We start from the raw sequence: 20,530 nt of genomic DNA on the forward strand, positions 1-20,530 counted from the left end.
ATCTACTAATGAACTCCATCACTGACATTCTCTGACAATTTATAGCATTCCTATATGTGCATAAGGATTATCTTTCTTAGAATTCAGCCAACATTTCTTTAATTTTCTTTAGTTTTATGTGATACTCTTAAGCTTAAATATTGTGTTTTTCTCTTTCTTTCTCTTTCTTCCTTTCTCTCAATTTCTTCCTCCCTCTTTCCTTCCTTCCGTCCTCTCTCCTTCTTCTCTCTCCCTTCTTTCTTTTCCTTCCTTCCTTCCTTCCTTCCTTCCTTCCTTCCCTCCCTCCCTCCCTCCCTCTTGCTCTCTCTCGCTCGCTCTCTTTCTTTTCTTTTTCTTTCTTTTCTTTTCTTTCTTTCCTTCCTTCCTTCTCTCTCTCTCTCTCTCTCTCTCTCTCTGTCTCTGTCTCTGTCTTTCTCTTGCTTACTTGCTTTCTGCCCTTTTCAGAGCTGAGGACCAAATTTCAGGGCCTTGCACTTGGTAGGCACTAAGCTAAATCACTAATCCTTTTTTGTTTCTGTTCCTTTTACCTGTATGCTGCTAGTGTGCGTTTCCTAAGCTCTTATGGTTTGACTTTCCTAGTCTACTATCCAAAGGATAGTTTGCGGTCTATAGCATTTCTAGATACAAGAGAAGTTGCTTTATGATAATTATTTAAGTTAAAACTTGAAAACTAATAGAAAATCTAATATAATCTAGTCTATCATGAACAGTTAATTAAGACTATTCTCAGGTTTTATTTTTTTATGTATTAACATGTTTCTTGCTTATAGAAGACTTTAGATTTTTTGAGTAAGACCTTTGTCAAAGTTACTCAGTGGAAGCTGGTTTTTGTGCACCAATATTTTTAGATTAAACCAGAATTCTACAAGCATATTTTCTGTCTACAGGTCCTTTTGATTTATGCATACTTTCTGTTTTCATTTTTAATTTACTTTTTTGTTATAGAGATAATGTACAAAGGCATTACAATTACATGAATCAGGCAATGAGTGTGTTTCCTTTCTTATAGTGTCTTCTGTTCCCTTATTCTCTCCCAATCACATTCTTTCCCAATCTCATTCACATCTCCACCCATGAGTTTCATAGTTCACTTTCAACAGTGTCCAGTGCACTCCATTGGTGCATTTTTTTACCCTTTTCCCCTCAAATTCTGTGCTCCCCACCCTCCCAAAGATATACATGTGAATATACGATACTTAAGGTTAAGAAGACAGAATTTATGTATACTTTCTTGTACAGAATTCCTCATGCAGTTCCTTCTGGTTTGACTTTGGGTACATTTCTTTTTTTTAAATACATTTTTTTATTGTAAAAATAGTGTACAGAGAGGTTATAGTTACATGAGTAAGGTAATGAGTACATTTCCTGTCGAGCACTGTTACCTCTTCCTTTGTTTTTCTCCTACCATCCCTTCCTGGATACATTTCTATATTGAAAGAGAATTACAGGAATGGTGAAACTTGCACATTTTTATAATGCTTCTAAAGCAACCTGTAAAGTATATATCACATAACATGTAGTTGTTTACATATCTAATTAGAGTTGTTCATGAGTAGAATAAGGTATGAGTCTCAAGATCCTTCTAGATCAGCAAGAATACGGTGATGCAGACTATGATAGGCAGCATACTTCTCTGGGAGGAGGAAACCAGGATTATATCCATATTTCTTGATATCTACTTTCTTTAACTGGAATGGGTTACTATCTGTAAAGGCAATGTCATCAGAGTGAATCCTACTTGTACCATTCATCCAGAGATTGAAAGTGCTGCCTCTTTCTTTAGTTAAAACAGCTGCTTCAAGCCTACTTTGTTCTTTCTACAAACATATCTACTCTTTTTTGAACAAGTCTTTAGTGAATGTGCCTTAATACCTTAATTTCCTTACTATACAAATTTATCACTGTCCTCTGTAGTAAAAAAAGTTTTTCTTGCCTTTTAAGACTCTCCAAGTGGAATGTGTGTGTGTGTGTGTGTGTGTGTGTGTGTGTGTGTTGTTTTTTGGTTTTTGGTGCTGTGCCTGGTACTTGAAAGCAAGGCCTGGGTACTGTCCCTGGGCCTTTATTCTCAAGTGATCTACCTCTTGAGCCACAGCTCCAGACTTTCCTGCCCAGGCTGGCTTTGAACTGTGACCCTAAGATCTCAGCCTCCTCAATAGCTAGAATTACAAGTGTGAGCCATCAGAACCCAACTCATGAAATGTTCTTCTTTTGAAGAACAACAATATCAAACTATATTTCTTTTGCTAAAATTCCTTTCAATGAAATGGCATTTATTTTTCCATACTATTAGCCGTATACGTATTATTTTGGTGCTATCACATCTCCATAATCCCTAGACATTATATTTTTCTAGGTGAATAAAAAAATAAGTTCATTAATATGTCTTTGTGAATCCAAAGTATAAATTATAAACCTTTGCCAATAAAAATTTACCATCAGGTTGGATTATAAATTAGTTATGAATTTCAGTTGCCTTCTTAATATTTCATTAATACTCTAGAAATTGGAAAATCTTATTAAAATCTTTGTAGACTTTTGCTTTCAATATAATTTAACTTGTTTTAGTTGCCAATGTGTTGATAGTATTGTGAATACAATGTTCTCAAATTCGTCAAACTTCTGAGAGGAAATGTACAAAATAACCACCAATAGATTATAGCTATGTACTAGATGAGAATCATTTACAAAGAATTAGAATTAGAGTAGGTGAGAATTGTTTTTGTAAAGGCATTAAGCTAGCCAGGATTAAACAAATGTAAATCATGAACAAATTGTACATATTTTTTGCTTTTGAATTTATAGTTAACATTTAGTCTTCAGTTGTAGTAATTTATTTGTCACCTCATCTGCTCCAACTAAAGATACATATTTCCTTGTTATCCTCTTATTAATGTATTTTGTTTATCATTTGACTACATTTATTTTACTCTTTATTTCATAGGTTAGAATTCAGCTCTCTTTGCTATTGTTTTTGGTGATGAAATGAGGTGAAGAATGAATCTTAGGTTTTCTTTGTGGTATTTGGAAGCTAAATGAGAAAAATAAAAATTTGCACCTTTCTTTGTCTTTGTAGAGAGAAAGCATGGGCTCTATAATTTTAACTGATCCCCGCAGCCTAAGACTTATGGTCTATAGGTAGGGGAATGCAATGCTTGCAGACATTGGGGAAATTTGATGGCAGGGTTTGACTTCTTACATGCTGCTTTGTGTTAAAGTGATGCCATTTTATGATTAGGTTCACTTTTCTTGAAATTGCAAATAGGAAATAAAGCTGTTGGTGAGTGTACAGATAGATAATTCTTTCATAAGCATTATAGCCTCTGGGGAATCATTTTAGTCTGTCTGTTTGTTCTAATTATAAATATTTAAAACAGGCTAAGTGTGGTGGTGAATGTCTGTAATCCCATCTACCTGAACACAAGGTTGAGACCTTATCTGAAAAAGAAAAGGGTTGGGATTTTGGCTCAAGTGGTAGAGCACCTGCTTCACAAGTAGGGGGCCTGAGTTCAAACTTGTGTACAAAAAAGTTTAAATCAGAGAGCTAGAGTGTTACTTATATTTTGCTAGAATACTGAAGCGTAGAGATAATTGAACTCACAGAATGGCCCTAAGGTTTCAGCATGTATGAGATGTAAGACATTTTGTTCACGTATCTCTTTTCATTTGACTAGCTTGGCTCTGGAAGGACTTCTCTATTAATACAGTAACACCTGTAGTAGGAACAAAATGGATTTGATAATAACCCTCCCATTTTTTTGGATGATATTGGGCCTTAAACCAGAGCCAGTGCTGCTAGACAAGGGTTCTACTACTTAAGTCTTACCTCCTGGGACCCCTTTGTATTTTAGTTATTTTTCAGACAGAGTGCCTATCTAGCTTTGTGCCTATGTTGGCCATGGACTAGGATCTTCCTATCTATGCCTCGGTACTACGTGGAATTACAGGTTTACATTGCCACATCTAAATGGCTTGTTAAGACAGGATATTCCTAACTTTTGCCCAGGCTGCCCTCAAACAGTTCTCTTCTTGATTTCCACCATCAGAATAGCTGGTATTATATTCATGAGCCACCGTATCAGGCCTGGGTTTGGCAAACTTTAATTGGGCTCTGGAATTTTTTATGTATTGGTATTTACTGATGATACAGGGGAGTGAACCCAGGACCTCACACTTGCTAGGCATTCACTCTGGTTATATTTGAGGTAGGGTCTTCCTTTTTGCCCAAGCTAGCCTGAGGTGTGATCCTCCCTATTTGTGCTTCTCTGTGTCACTGGGGATGATAGGCAAACCAAGATCCTCTGTTCTTTGACTAGGATTACAGGCTCTAGTACTTTTTCGTTGTTGTTCAGTCCTGGGCCTCAGGGCCTGGGTGCTGTTCCTGAACTTTTGTGTTTAAGGCTAGTGCTCTACCACTTGAGCCACAGTACCACTTTTATTTGTCTTCCTTCACCCCCGCCTTTGGTGGTTAATTGGATATGAGTCTCATGAATGTTCCTGCATAGACTGGCATTGAACCATGATCCTCAGATCTCAACCTCCTGATTAGCTATGCTTGCAGGTATAAGCCACTGGTGCCAGGCTCTGGTACTTTTTAATGATATGATTTATAAGATACAATGATTATATTTTGAGTAGTTTCTTCTTATTTAAATCTTTCCAGTCTTGCTGTTTATAAAACTAAACACAACAAGTAACTAATTAAGCCATTTTTACAAGTGTCCCTAGTGTTTCTCAAATAAAGAAGAAAAGTAGACAACTGTAAAGGAAGATAATATAAGGAAATTGATTCCTCACATTAAATAGTTACATCTTAAGAAAAACTCTGTGGAATCCTGACATTCTTCTCCATGCATAGAAACTTTATTCTACAAGAACTTACCACTACCTATAAGCTCTTGAAATCCTTCCCTAACTTACCCAGTGCCTTAAACCATAAAAAGAAAGTCTTTCTCTTCGGTGAAAATAATTTTCCCAAGAGTTAAAAAATATTAAGAGAAAATGCTGCTAACTCATCTTTTAAATATGTTTTTATTGTAAAAATACTGTACAGGGGGTTACAGTTATATGAGTAAGGTAATGAGTACATTTCCTATCGAGCATTGTTACCCCCTCCTTTGTTTTCCCCTTATCATCCCTTCCCTTTCCACCTCCCTCACTCCTCCCTTCCCAAGTTGTAAAGTTCATTTTCAACATAGTCTCTTGTACATCTCATTGTTACAGTGGGTCAACCTGTATCCTTATTTCAGCATTTTGTTATTTCTCTTCCCCTCCCCAATTAGAAAAATGTATATTCAAGATTCAGGGCACAGACATCAAACAGTGAAAACAGGAGTTATACCAAGGAGGAAGAACATACAAGAGAAACAAAAAAATCACATTGCTAACTCATCTTTGTATTCATTTCTGCTTCTAATTTGCTCTGTGCCCTTAAGAAAATCACTTAATTCTCTCACTTCAGTTTCCTGATCTCAGAAAGTCAAGATATGAACTATCACCAAGTCACTTGCTACTGCTAACTTCTTGGTTTCAAAGTTAATTCTATTAGTCAGTTCACCCTAGGATGGCAGTATTGTTCAGATTAGTATCATCTACGTGGTTGTTTGACTATGAATGAATTTCCAGATGAAAGTGACTTCCTGAGTTGGTAGGCACACAGATAAGCCAGTAGGTGAACATTAGTAGAGTGTTGCTTCAGGTGTTAAGGAATTCACTGTTAGGTTTATCTGCCACAAAGCTCTTAAATGTCACTACCAAATGACTTTGAAGTATTCTCATCCACGAGACTGCGGATCCCATGGCATTCAACCTTGAAAACATGATATCTCAGAGGCAGTGAGAGTGTAAGTACATTGAGTTTATGGACACCACTCTTTAGGAGACAAAGAACAGTAAACAAGTTGGAGCATACTAATAGGAATGATCAGAATGAGTGATCTATGTCTTACAAAGAAGAAATGAATGAAACTGCAATGTTTTCTTTATGAAAAAAGATACAAAGGTTTTCTAAAAATGTGTCTTTAGTGGAAAGGCTGTAATTCTGAACATTTCTATGGATAGAACTAAAGGGTGAAATAGTGTTTCCAAACACAACTGCCATTATTTAATGAGCACTTTTTATGTCATAGGAACTGTATGTGTTTAATTTTTATTCATTTAATACTTATAGCAACTACATTTGGTAGATTCTTTACTATTATTGTCACTCTTACTTTAGAGAAATGGAAATTATGGCCAGCGAGATTCACTAGTTTGTCTGAGTTTATGTGAAGTTATATGAGTTTATATGAAGAAGATAGAAAAGCTGGCATTTAAACTAGAAAAGCTAGCTCAGATTGTCCATTGTTAACTACTTTATTATCCAATGTTACTTGGCACAGGGAATTTAAGTGATAGATGGAATCAATAACTATATTTTTAAGGACCTTTGAATTTTGAGATACAATTTTTGTGAGGCTGATGGTGTATTGAATATTGCGAACCTTTTGAATGTACTTTCTCTTGACAGTCTTGGGATTTTAATATGTTTCTGTATTCTGATCAGTATATTTACTTCCTTTTGTTAAATAGGATAATGGGGTCATTTAGAAAAATTGGGGCTTATGCTTTCTTTCCCCTGTGAATGAAAATAACATTTTAAAAACAGCAGCTCTTTTGTTTTGATGTTAGGAATCACGAATTAGCAAATCTACTTTTCTCATGGATCCATGAATAATTTTACTGTTATTAATTGTTAGTAATGTGTGTGTCATGTAGTTATGTCAACTTTGAGAGTATTTTTTTAAAATCTAGTATTTTCCAGCAAATAGTAATTTTAAATAAAAGAAAAAAGGAACATGTTTTGTTTTACTATTAGAGCAAATGATATTTTCATCACAAATGATCTGTTGGCAATTAGATCCAACTTGTCGCTCAGCTAAGCTTTGTTAACTTGATTAGTTTCCTTACAATATGTTACTTTCAAGAAAAAAATTTTTCTAAGCCGGGCGCCGGTGGCTCACGCCTGTAATCCCAGCTACTCAGGAGGCTGAGATCTGAGAATCGCGGTTCAAAGCCAGCCCGGGCAGGAAAGACCGTGAGACTCCTATCTCCAATAAACCACTAGAAAACCGGAAGCGGCACTGTAGCTCAAGTGGTAGAGTGCTCACCTTGAGCTGAAGAGCTGAGGGACAGCACCCAGGCCCAGAGTTCAAGCCCCATGACCGACAAAAAAAGAAAGAAAAAAATCTTTCTTCTGAGAAAGAACCTGTAAATGTTAGCATTTTAATCTTCAACCTACTAAAAACTTTAAGTTTCCTTTCAGTAGTTATTAAAATCTAGATTTGGTAAATCTTTTGGGACAATAATTCACTACCAGCACAGTAGTGTAAAGCTTTTATAAGACAGTTGGCAGATAGGTTTTGAAATTCTTCAAGAAAAGGTTCTTTAAAGATTGAGGATAAAAAGATTGGAGATTAGAAAATGCTACATATGGTGTGTGTGTGTGTGTGTGTGTGTGTGTGCGCGTGTGTGTGTGTGTGTGTGTGTGTGTGTGTAGTATCACTTAATATTTTTAACATTTATATGTACTTATATATCACAGCTTCACCACTCAGTTGAAACTTAAAATATTTAGATACAGTGAATGCTAAGGTAATGGTAGAAACCCTGGAGTGTCTCATTAAGTAAGTGTGGGTGAAACATGTTTTAAGCTTTCCTTCAATGCGTGTGAATCCAGTCTAATGAATAAGAAGAGTACTGTAGATGGTGTGGCATGCATATGATAGATTCGATGTCCAAAATAAGCCTTTTCTACAGGGAGAGAGACCTAGAATGAGGCTAAAGTTGTCATTAAAAATGCTTCATTCAAAATGAAAAAACAAAGCAACACACAAAGCAATAAGAATGAATCATTTTAATTTAGTCTTGCTAAAAATCATTCAGGGATGGTAACACAAGGTCATATTATTCCCTCCCCTTCAATTAGGACAGTGCCACAGGTTGAAAGTTGATTCATGCAGGTTCTTAGGCCATTTTCCAGTTATTTCAACTGCAAAGACTTCCACCTGTATGTGGATTTTACTCTATTATACAGTCGGAATTCCATTCCTGACCTAAGCTCTCCAACTCCCAATTCCTGACATCTTATCTGACTTGTGCAGTACTAGCCCACTGTTCTCCTCTGCCTGCAGTATGGCTGTCCATCCACATTCCTTGTCTAGGTGTGGTTGGCAGCCCAGCCAAATCAGATCAGTAGTGGACTGGAGCTGCTCCTGCAGAGAATGGAGGTAGGCCTTATGCACAGAGGGTAAGTGAGATTGATAGCATTTCTAGCAAAAGCTAGTTGCAAGTGCCAAGGTTTTCTTATCAGTGTACATTAATTGTAAAAATGGTTTATTTTTATGTTTTCATACATGCGTACAATGTACTTTGCTAATATTGGTCCCTTCTATTATTCTTTTCATTCCCTTTTTTTAGATTTTAGTAGATTTCACTATGACACTGTCTTTTGCTTTTCTCTTTCTTTTCATATTATTTCTGTCTTTCTTCTTTCCTCCCTATCTCCTGTCATCTCCTCTCTCCCTTTCTCTCTTTTCTCTCTCCTTTTTCTCCTCCCCCCCTTTCTCTCTCTTTGGCAAGGTTTTACTGTATAATCCAGCTGGCCTTGAACTTGCTCTACAGTCCAGGTTGGCTTTGAACTCATGATTCATCTGCCTGAATGCTGGGATTTCACAGTTCTGAAGGTTGGTGCTATGGTTTGGATAAAGTTCCTCCATGGCCTCTGTATTCAAAGTATTGCTCTAGGAGGTTGTAGAACCCTTAAGATATAGTGTTGGGAGAGGTTTTAGGTCATTGGGAGTATGCCCTTCAAGAAGATTATCAGGCTCTTGTCTTTTTTCTTTTTTCTTCTTTCATTTTTGCATCCTGGCCAGGTACACAGTCTTCCTCCCCAGCATGCTTTCCTTCATGTTGTGCCAAAACAAGCCCAAAGCAATGAGGTCAATGGGTCTGAAACCTCCATACTGTCGGCAAAATAAGTCCTTTCTCTAAGCTTACTTATCTTAGGTATTTGTTACAATAATGGAAAGCTGACTAGCATAGTTGGTATATTCAGAATGTTATAAGAGCCTTGTCTTGCTTGCACTATGATGCCTATTGTTGCTTCATTGATAGTATCCTTGATCATTTGCTTCAACTGGTATATCTTAGGACTTGTTTTGATTTTAGAAAGTTGCAGAATTAGCTAAAATTTCCTTTTGTTCAAAAATTTTTACCTAAAATTTGTGTAGCCCCTCTGGGGGGAATTAGAGCTCTTTTCTCACTTTTTAAAAATTGGAATTACTTCGTATTAAACTTATTGTGTGTATTGGTTTATATGGAACTTTCACTGAAATACTTGTAGGCTTCTATTCATGAAGGATAAATATTTTAGTTTTTAGAAATTAAAAAGTGAGGGCCACAATGATATATTTCTCTCTTTCAGTTTTCCTAAGGAAGATGTAAAGTAACATACAATTTATGCTGTTAATGGTTTTATTTATGGTCTATGTTGGTGCTTTGGGAAAATTGTAAGTAGTTCTTGTGGCTTTCCTGAGAGTAATCATGACTTTTAAACCTCTTACTGTGTATAATCAGTACTGTTGATCCATTTTGCACAAATTATGGAGCAGAGGACAGTATGGGTCATCATTGCAATATAGAACCCGTGGTAATTGTCTGTGGTATAGAATGGCAGTGACCATATGTCCATGAGCAAAATACAAGGAAGACAGACTGACAAGTAAGTGACTATGAGCACACAAGACTGAACTTAATTGTGAGAAGTGGTCTTCTACACACTAAACGTGTTACCTAAGCTGGAGAATCTGTATTTAAGAGTGATGAGGAGGTCTTTGGTTTGTTATTTGTAGGTAGCTACTTCAAAAGTCTTTTGTTTTGAGTTGGTCTTTAATCTCTTTGACTGAGTCAAGGTTTTATTTTTTATGTTTAGGCTATGATGTGAAATAATTTGCATTTGAGAAATGAAGCCAGCTGATCAAATGCTGATTACTGATTCATCAAAGACTCAGTCATTTATCTGGTATGGACTTTACTCAGGGTCAAAGAGCATTGGCAACTAAATCTCTGAGTTTTCATTTTTTCATTCATTCAAAGTGGAGAAGGAAATGGCTATTTTAAGGAGTTATGTACTAATCATGACAGGCACCTAAGCAAAGGAGTGCCTTTGTCTTACCCCACAGAATCACAGTAAATATTTAGTGAGATGAAATGTCTTTACTGGGGGAGGGAAATGATTTAAGAACAAAGTAAAGAGGAGGTATCTTCCCTTCCTGCCTCATTTATTTTATCCTTTTTGGTTTATTTCTGCTCAAACATATTTTGCTTCCTTTTTCAAGGCATTATGCTAGCAATAAGAATTTAGCTCACAGCATATTAAATAATTTTCTTGAAATAGGATGTATAAACCGTACATTTTACTTATTTAATGTATACAATGCAGTGTGTTTAGGATATTTACAGGGTTGTCAAAACTTAACTTAGTTCAATTTTATTTACTTTACTATTTCTAAAGTCTAGAAAGCAAAACGGAAAAAAAAGTTATTTATTCCTAGGTCTGTTTCTTCGGAAAACTACTAACCTAATACCACTTCAGCTCTGGGAACCCTGACTTGGGAACTTTACAAATGTCATCCCATTGTATACACCCAATCATCTTGAAAATAGGTTTGACTCCACCTTATATATAACAGCAACAGTATGTAAATATCCAGCACTTACCAAGTATAATTATTATCTCGGTATATGTGAAAACTCACAGCTCTCTATTTCATGTTCCTTTTCTCTCCCTGTCCACTAGCAGCCTCATGCTGCTTCCTCTAGCTCTTGAGGCATTCTGGACTCCTTTGAGAAGGACACAGATAGAGGGAAAATTAGAATGTTGAAGCTTCTGAAGACTGTATACTTGAGAACTTTTTATTGTCAAGTGGAAAAAGAATACTTTTGTACAGAAAAATGTGAATGTAAGAATATTAAAGGGCTATTGCCTCTAATACCCAGGTCTGACTTAGGGAGAGATACCAAAAATTTTTCTCCATACATTTTTAATGTTTGTTATTTTCAATGAATAGTTGCTTTTCCTCCTCAGCAGATAGTTCTATTCCTCCTCCTACTTAACTAATGTATCTGTGATGGAACTCATTCCTGTGAAAATGCTATTGCAGTAAACCGGTTCTGTTAAAAAATGTCAAAAAAAAAAAGCTACACGAAAAATGTGTACTGTGTGGTGAAATATCACTATTCAGGATAAAGAATAGAATGATGTTTCTAATGGGCACGTGTGTAGCTTGAAACAAGGGATCATTCCCAAACTCCAGCACACAAAAATATTCAGGTCTGACTAACTTCTGGCACTGTTTTAGGTATTTTATATATTATGGTGAATTGTGAGTGTTAGATACTAAAATGAACTTTTCTGTTGGTTCTAAGGTAAACAAAAATGTGGCTTTTGTCTCAATGTACCTGTTTTTAAGGTTGTGGGAAGTTGGTTAGTATATTTTATTTTATTTAACATTTTGTTTATCCCATCAGTCCTATGTATTGTCCTTAGTTTGGGATTTTTCTTCTGCAATAATTTTCAAAGAAGCCTATATTCTAATGGCTTTATTTGATTTTATTTTTTCTAGGAGTCAGAGAATAATAAGTTATGTTCCCTATATTCCTTCCGAAATACCTCTACCTCACCACAGAAGCCTGACGAAGGGAGTCGGGACCGCGATATAATGACCAGTGTTACTTTTGGAACCCCTGAACGCCGCAAAGGGAGCCTTGCCGATGTGGTGGACACACTGAAACAGAAGAAGCTTGAGGAAATGACTCGGACAGAACAAGAGGGTATGTGTAGACCTAGCTGTTGGACTTTTTTTTTTATTTTTTACGTTTCCAGGCTTTAAACAAGCAAACAACAAAATAAAACAAACAAGCAAACTAAAAAAAAGAGTGGGATTTCCAGGAACAAAGAAGTATGTAACTAGTACTAGCTAAGAAAAGTCCTTCAGATGTACTGTGGTGATCTATTGGGAGTGCTAAGCAGATAGCTTCAGTTAAGTTTGTGTATTTTATATGGCCGTAGTGATATTATATCTTCTTTTCTTTTTTTTTTTTGTCGATCATGGGGCCTGAACTCTGGGTCTGAGTGCTGTCCCTCAGCTCTTCAGCTCAAGGCTAGCGCTTTACCACTTGAGCCACAGCACCACTTCTGGCTTTTTTTCTGCTTATGTAATGCTGAGGAATCGAACCCAGGACCTTATGCATATAAGGCAAGCGCTCTACCACTGAGCCAACTTCCAGCCCTATATCAAAGTTTTGATCACAGAATTTTCTTATCACCCAGGAAAAAGGAAAGAAAAGAATTTTACTGAAAATAATTTTCCTTTCACCCTTATTTCCTTTTGTTCTACAGCATCTTTATGAACATTCCAACTTTCAAAACGTTAAAATATTTAAAAAATTTTTACTTTATATATGTTTTATTTTTACTTCCAAGTGTTGTAGAGAGCGGTGGGCTTGTAATATTATTAAAGCTAATATTCAAGGCAGAGTGCTTTGGTGTGCCATCTGCTGTAAATTCCCTCATTTAGCTTCTTTGCTCTGCACAAGAGTCTATCTACTCAGGTTTGTCTAAATCCTAGAAAACAGCGAGGAAAGAAAACTCTACAGTAAATCTTAAACAAAATAAGTGAAGTTTATGTGATTGCTATGTGATGTATGTTCTTTCTTCCTTCCTTTTGTTTTTTGAATGCACAACTTTTAGGCCTCAAAATGTAAATGAATTAATACTCTGGATTTATCTCTAGTCTTACAAGTTAACTTTAGACCTCTGTGACACTACATGGAAACTGGGATTTGATACAGGAGAATTTTTTTTTAGTCTTACCTAATTTGATGCTTTAAGAATAAAAAATTTAAATTAATTTCAATTAATTTTGTGAAAATCTATCTAAACTGTGTTTCTTGCTTCCCTGTTTCAGTAATTAGATCATATGATGCAGTGTCAGCCTCTTGATGACTCCAGAGCATAATGTAGTAAATTAGGAACCCAGCTATCAGTTAAGTGACCTCGAGTAACTTCTTAAATTTTCTAAACCACAGCATTTGAAATTTGGTGTGATATTGTACCGGATTTGACAAATCAAACATTTTGAGAGTTAAGTGTCATAGTGATCTATAAGTCTCTTATGCACTGTAAACTATGTGAATTTGATGTGTTTATTGATGAGCATAATACTATAAATGTCAATTATTTTTACCATGTTTTAATGTAATGATGCCCCTAGAGATCATTCAGTTAATTAGGACTGTTTGAGTTTATGGTTATTTCTCTGCAATTACAAATTTTTTTTATGTATCTTTTTATACCTCTCTCTTTTTCCTTCCATTCATCTGTAGGTTAAGATACTGGATGATCGGGAAATTCTAGACTCTATTCAAAATATGAGCTATTATATTATGGATAGGTTTCTGGTAGATTATGGGTAACACACATGATCTTTAATGGGTAAACTTCATGCTGATTCTTCTGCCCTCTCAGAGCTTTATTTTTTCTATGGATCTCTTTCATATCCAGTGAAACTTCTAAATTCATTCTTAGAATTATTTTAAATGAATCTTGTCTATTATATAGAATTACACACAGAATAATTATACTAAAATACTAAATAATTTAAATTTTTTATGATGTGGTGGAATGTGTTAGTTTACTAAGGTTAGCTTACTAACCTTAAAATTACATATTATGAAGAGTTTAACAATATCAGACTATTAAAAATAGTTATAACCATAGAAGATATTTTGAAATATCTCTTAACAAGTATAATATGATTTTAAAATATCAACTACAATCTGTTGATAGTAAAAACAAATGTAATAATATGTTATTTGCATAAATAGACTAATGGAAAATGTTAATTAGAGATTAATGGAATAAGTTTACATCCAAAAAATTCAATTAGAAAATTCCATGAGAAAATAACTTTTTTCCATCCAAGTTCAGAACCCATGAATTTTATCTTTCCATGTCTCTTGGGTTTGTGAACTGCAGGTGAAGAACCTCTATGCTAGATGACATAGTTCCCATAATGATTGAAGCAGTTCTTAACCTGAGGTAATTCATGTTTTACTACAGATAGAAGACAAACATCAAATGAACTCTAGTTCAATGTCTAACTTAAGGTGTATTTGCATACAGGATATAAGACTGAAAATCTTTGTTGTGTTCAAATCATAAAGACTCATTAATACTTGGTTGAAATGTTTGAACTTTACATGAAAGGTGATGAAGGAACCATTGACTATTTTTGAGCACACTTCAGTAATGGATTAGAGCTTTCCTTCAGGAAAGTTAGTCAGACAGCACTGTGTAGTACAAATTGGAGCAGAGAGAGACATTAAGGAAGTTGTTCCAGGCTAGAGATAATGAATGCTTGAATAAATGTAGTAGGAATGAGAAGGAGGATGCATATGGAAAAGATATTAGGAGATAGAATTGTTAAGACTTGATATTTAAGTGTGAAGACCACAAGAAATGGTTCTCAAAGATATCTCAAAGGATATTTAACAAATTTATTCTTGGAAGTGGTGCCTTTAGAAGATGGTAATACAATAGAAGTTGTTAAAGTTTTATAAATGGAAGCAATGAGGATTTCTAGTTTTTATTAGCATAACAGAACAAATAACTATAGAAAACATCAGCAAAAGTTTACTCCTGAACCAGATCTGGTTACTTTACGCCTCTCATTCTTGCTATCATGAAGGTTTATAATATCTCATGTCCCTTCTGTAGAGATGGACTTTTCTATTTTCACTGTTCTAGAAGCATAGTCTTTTCAGTCTCAGTATTCCACTGGTCTTGGGATGACTGATACATGCCTCTGTAGTCAGCCATGAGTTGAGAAGAGGTCTCTCAAACATTATTTGCCTGGGCTGGCCTCCAACTGCTGATCCTCCAAATTTTAGCCTCCAAATCAGCTAGGATTACAGACCTGAGCCACCATTACCCAGCCCTGTTTTGACTCTAAAGTCTATAAGTCCATCTTCTCATTTGAGACATATTAACACACTGAACATTGCAAATGCATTACAGGACCCTTCCTCACTATTACATCATAGTTCAAGAGTCATAGCATATGATTAGCTGATTGGCAGGACTTTGTGGTTAATACAATAGATGCTGATCTTTCCTGAGTCATTTTTGTCCTGGAGAATATTTTGCCTATCATATTACCTTTCAGCTCATTGCCTTCATATGTAAAAATTTAACTATATACTTTATTAGGGTCTAATGTGTTTCATTTATTTACTTTTGTGAGTGCTGGTACAAAAGCTTGAACTTGGGGCCTCATGTTTTCACTTGGCCTATTCACTATAGGCTGGTACTCTACCACATGAGCCACACCTACACTTCTGTGTTTTTGCTGGTTAATGGAGATAAGAATGTCACAGAATTTTCTGCTCTGGCTAGTTCGAACTACAAATCTTCAGATCTCAGCTTCCAGAGTACCTAGGATTACAAGCGTGAGTCACTGGCACCTGACTATGGTACATTTTAAAATAATACATATTTGATAAAGCAGATGCTTTGATCAACTAAATTACAGCTTAGAGTTTAATTTGTCATTTCTTCAAGAAATGTCTCCTTCAAGCCATGATTTGAATAAATTGCTTGAAACCCTGAGGAACAAACGTGCTGTCAGAAATTCCCTGCTCCTTTATTCTAGAGAGGTTAATAGAGAGTAGGTAACATTTCTACCTTTTGTAAATTTAACTTTAGAGTCATAAATAAATAGTTGTGTAGTAGGCTGATAGATATAGCCAGACATATATTTATATGCACACACAATATCAATACTGTTGAAATTGATGTATAGAGATCATAGTGAAGCATTTATTCATAGAGTCAGGTTAAAATGTTTCCAAGAAAAAAACATCCTTTGGCTGTAATTAAATGATGATTTTTAGTTATCCTTGTATCACCCATCTTGTTGCCAATATAGCTGGGCTCTAACATAAGCGACAGTTGTCAGAAAATGAATACTTTAAAAAGGACTTCTATATCTAAATACATATATTTAATCAGAGAGTCCTTTGGCTTCTGAAAATAAGTTGTCTAATGAGAATTTCATTTGAGCAGCTGTGACTGAGGAGGTCAACAGGCACTGCCTAGGAGAATATGGCCCAGCTGGTTAAATCTGGTTGTTGTCGTGATTTAAATGGTCAAGTGCTGCTTGTAATCCAGGACCGTCTGTTTGTAAAGAGAAGAGTGAGTGCTTCAGCATAATGTACAGCTGTTTTAATCTCTCTTTAATAATAGTACTTTAGCCACTATCATGTCTTGTGTCTCATACTACTAAGTATATGATCCTGGGTGGTGTACACTGGTTTGGGTCAGGTTCTGGAGTCATGTGAGACTGCAAGAAAAGGAACACCACAATAAAACCCTTTGACTATCTGACAAAATAAGTCTCTCTGCTCTTTGATCGTTTTCAAGACTGCTCCATGGATAATAATTCTTGTGATTAGAAGGGAGTGACAAAGATTGGAGTCAGGCAGAAATATCAGAATGAATGAACTTTTCTTGGCAGAACCCTAAACCTAATATAGGTGAACAAGTTTAGGTAAAATTCCATCAAACACACATTGGTCAGAACACATAGGTATGTGTTTGCCGTGTGGAATTGTGTGCTCCAGCTATCATGGTAAGGAAAATATGTGGATTCATTTTACTGTGCATGTAGAGAAAGTGCAGCCACATTTGAGCCTTTGGATTCCTGGTGGGATAGACTTTCCAATGGATTATGCAGCTGTTTGTGGGCACAAGAATGAGCATGTGTTTATGTGTATATCTGATGGATTATTACCATTATTTGCATCTCTAAACAATCACTTGGATTTTTACATATATTTTCCCTGGAGTATAGTTAGAGTACATGTTGGTATGTTTTGCTCCTCTGGGAGCTTTAGTTGTACTTTAGCTGTATATAGTTCAAGCAATGAGAAAAAAATTTTGAAAGTCGTATTTATGAGGGAGCTAGATTTGGTTTTGATTCCAGTTCTAATATTTAGAAAGACAGCACAGCCTACTGATTAAGAGAGTGAACTCTGAAGTTGTCTATGTTTAAATTTTATTCCAGCATTTACCAAGTGACAAAGAACAAGTTACATAACCTCTCTGTCTCAATTTTCGCAACTAAAAACTGGGCATTGTTATCATGCTATCATGAGGATCAAGAATTAGGTAATGCAACTAAAGCATTTATACTATTGGCAGACAGCAGGATTCAACAAATGTAGCTAGCATTATTTCCTAGCTGTGTGGCCTTGGAAAAATGATTTAACCCTGCATACTTCAGAAGTTCCTCCTTCTGTGAAACAAGATGAATGATACCTATCTTGTAGCACTGTTGTGAGGATATTTTCTATTAGCTTTTCCTTTTTTCTGTGCTTTTATTAGTTGAGGGGGGGGGAATTTCATTGTTATATTGCTACACATTTACCATAAATTCCAATCAATCTCACCCTCTTCTATCACACTTCCTTTCCAAAACAATTTCAACAGGTTTATTGTTTAGTTTTCATAGGTGCAAACAACCTACTTTGAACTTACTTATTCTCCTTGTTAGCCGACTGCCCTTCTGCTAGTACCCAGACTCAACAGAGCATTTTTCTTTCCCTGCTTCCAACCCCCTATTTGTCAACAGATTTATATTAGCTTTTCTAATTATAACTCTAAATATTGTTATTGTAACTACTATTACTGTTATTGTTGTTATTTGAAGAAACTTTTAGAGAAATATTATAGGAATCTCACCCTGCACCACAGACCGATCATAGGAAATGTCCTGTGGTGTTAAGGGATTTAGCATTTGGCAGCCAAGATGCTCTTGTGTTCTGGAAGAGCAATTCAGTTTAACTTGCCTTTCAGGCTTTTTGGAAAAGCTGATACTAAAGTTTCCCCACTGGAAGCCAATCTTCCCTGCTGAGAAGTATGTGGAATGTGATGTTGTCAGTGAGAGAAGTTGGTAAAGCCTTGGAGGAGGTTTGTAGATAGTACCCAGTTAAGAGCAATGCATTCATGTTACAGTAAAGAACTATTAAATCCCATGCAATAACAAAAAGCTTCCTATTCATAACATGCTGTAGCCTCAAAACAGTTTAAGGCAAAATTTAGGGCTATTAGGTTTTTTAAAGCACTATTCTAATTGAAGGTTCTATTGGTGATGCCTTAGCACCTCTCAGATCCAAATCTTTCTCATTCTTAGGAGAAATGGGGCAGGTTTTGGATTTTTGTATACAATTCACATTAAGTATTCATTACAAAACTCCGGAGTTATTATTTCAAACATATTGGAAATTTCAAGTCATTTGAATGCTGGCGACCACTCAAATTCTTGCCAAACAAGCAATTGGGTATTCACAGCAATTTTGATACAACTTGATTTAAATTCATTTTTTTCTTCTCTTTAAAATAAGTATGTCCTCCCAATGCGAATCTGTTCTTTTTCCTTTTCTTAAAAATTCAGAATAAATACCTATCTAGTTCTGGATAGTTTAAATAAACAAGTATCTTTCAATAGGATTATACAATAACATTTAGAACTTATAAAAGGAGCTAGAACTATTGGTATTTTATTTATGACCATTATGAAGTATTAGTGTAAGAACGATGCTTGGCATATTTGCTTTGTAATTTTTATAAAACAAAATAAGCCAGCAGTGAACCACAGACATTCTGATCAAAGCCTGGTTATTTCTATTTTCTATTGTTTTGCAACTCCCATTTATGGTATAGGTAATATACTATTAGACTGAATTCTTTTCTTAATTTCAGTTTGTGTGTCCTTGCCTTAAAAAGATGCCTCACATTTCTTGGCCCATTCCTAGCTCCTATAAAAATTATTTGCTAAGAATGTTAACAGATGCAGGCAATTGTTTCTGATTTTTCCTTTCACTGAACTGGGAAGCTGAAGGTACTCTCTTGGCATTTTATATAAAAAGAGGATGTGGCTTCCTCATGGTTTAGTGAAATAAGTCAGGTTGTGTGCTATTTGAATTTGTGGAGAATGAGTGGATCATTAGCATTTTGCAGTTTTCCATGGATATGTTTTTAGATTTTCTTCAACATTTATCAGGGAGTCTCAAAAAGTAAACAGAGGGTAGTTTTTAGACCTCCATTGTCTTCTACATCAAAAGGGATAAGTGAATAGATAGAGTGATAAACAAACATTTGCTTATTTTGTAATATTTTATGTCCCTATTATAAGCCATGAAAATAAAATAAATACCTGTGAATTCATTATGCGGCTTAATAAATATGATGAGTGCTACTGAATTTACTTACTTCCTTTATCTGACCAATCTTTGCTTATACAGATGATTACTTTGTGTTTATCATGGTCTACCATTTTTTGTTTTAAAATAGTTTTGTATGTGTATACATTGTTTGAGTTTTGTTCATTTTAGACTTTTTATTTTTTTGAGTCAAAGTCTTTCAGTGTAGTCATGGTGGTTGAAACTGGTAATTCTCTTGCCTCAGCCTCCTTGGTTCTGGCATTACAGCCATGCACACCCATACCTGGATATTTTAGAGCTTTGTAAAAAAATAATGTTATACTGTAATAATCTGGACTTGCATTTGATACTCATATTTGATCATCAATTTTATTTCATGCATTTTAGTTGAGTTTCATTTCGTTTTTATACAATATTTTTGCACTATTCCATAGTAAAATGCTATGTAACAGTATATTCCTGTCTACTGTGTCTGGGTACTGATACATGTGGGATGAGTTTGTTCTCTAGGATATCTCTTTCAAGAGTAGATTTTATATTGACAAATTTTTGTATCCTTTTGCTACTCTCTTTGAAAACATTACACAAAGAAACTCGTGTGTGTGTGTGTGTGTGTGTGTGTGTGTGTGTGTGTGTGTGTGATAATCCCTGAAAGCTATAACTTAACTGTCTATATCTTTTGGTTCTACTTTCCTCAAAATGTCTAGTATAGGTTTTTTTTTTTTTATCACTGTGCTTTTTAGAAGCTCAACAAGAGCCTTTGATGGACCCTTCACTGCAATTTTCCTTTTTCTTTTTGTTGTATCTTAATAGAATGTCTTCAGCCCTTCTTTCAACTATAAGCACAAGCACATTGTTGTTTTTTGACTGGAACCATGATTACTAGGTTTGTTAGGAAACATACTTCTTTTTTTCCCTTTGATCCTTTTTATTGATGTTTCCCATTCAGGGTATGGTTTTAGAATTAAAGTAATTCCTGATCTCTAATTATCTTGAGCTCAGAATCATTTCTTTTTCTCAAACACTACTTCACATTCAAAATTACAAGCTTATTGATTATTGACACTGTTTTACCAACCATTTTTATATTGAAATAGATATTTTGTAGACAATTGACCACTTAGTTAGAAATCTTCAACTGAAGAGAATACAGATGTTGAAACGCTCTTGGGTTTGAAGTGCATTCTTGTCCTGAACTTTAGTAACTTAC

General features: G+C 35.2%; 1 protein-coding gene across 1 annotated transcript in view; it reads left to right on the forward strand.

The window, feature by feature from the left end:
* The window catches only part of Sox6 (SRY (sex determining region Y)-box 6), a 371,334-nt gene that overhangs the window by 62,185 nt on the left and 288,619 nt on the right, over positions 1–20,530 (forward strand). Inside the window, exon 3 of the mRNA XM_013034148.1 lies at positions 11,661–11,868. Coding sequence (XP_012889602.1) covers positions 11,661–11,868 — 208 coding nt within the window. The remainder of the gene's footprint in view (positions 1–11,660; positions 11,869–20,530) is intronic.

Source organism: Dipodomys ordii, unplaced genomic scaffold (genome assembly GCF_000151885.1).
Source record: "Dipodomys ordii isolate 6190 unplaced genomic scaffold, Dord_2.0 Scaffold183, whole genome shotgun sequence".
NCBI classification, from domain to species: Eukaryota; Metazoa; Chordata; class Mammalia; order Rodentia; family Heteromyidae; genus Dipodomys; species Dipodomys ordii.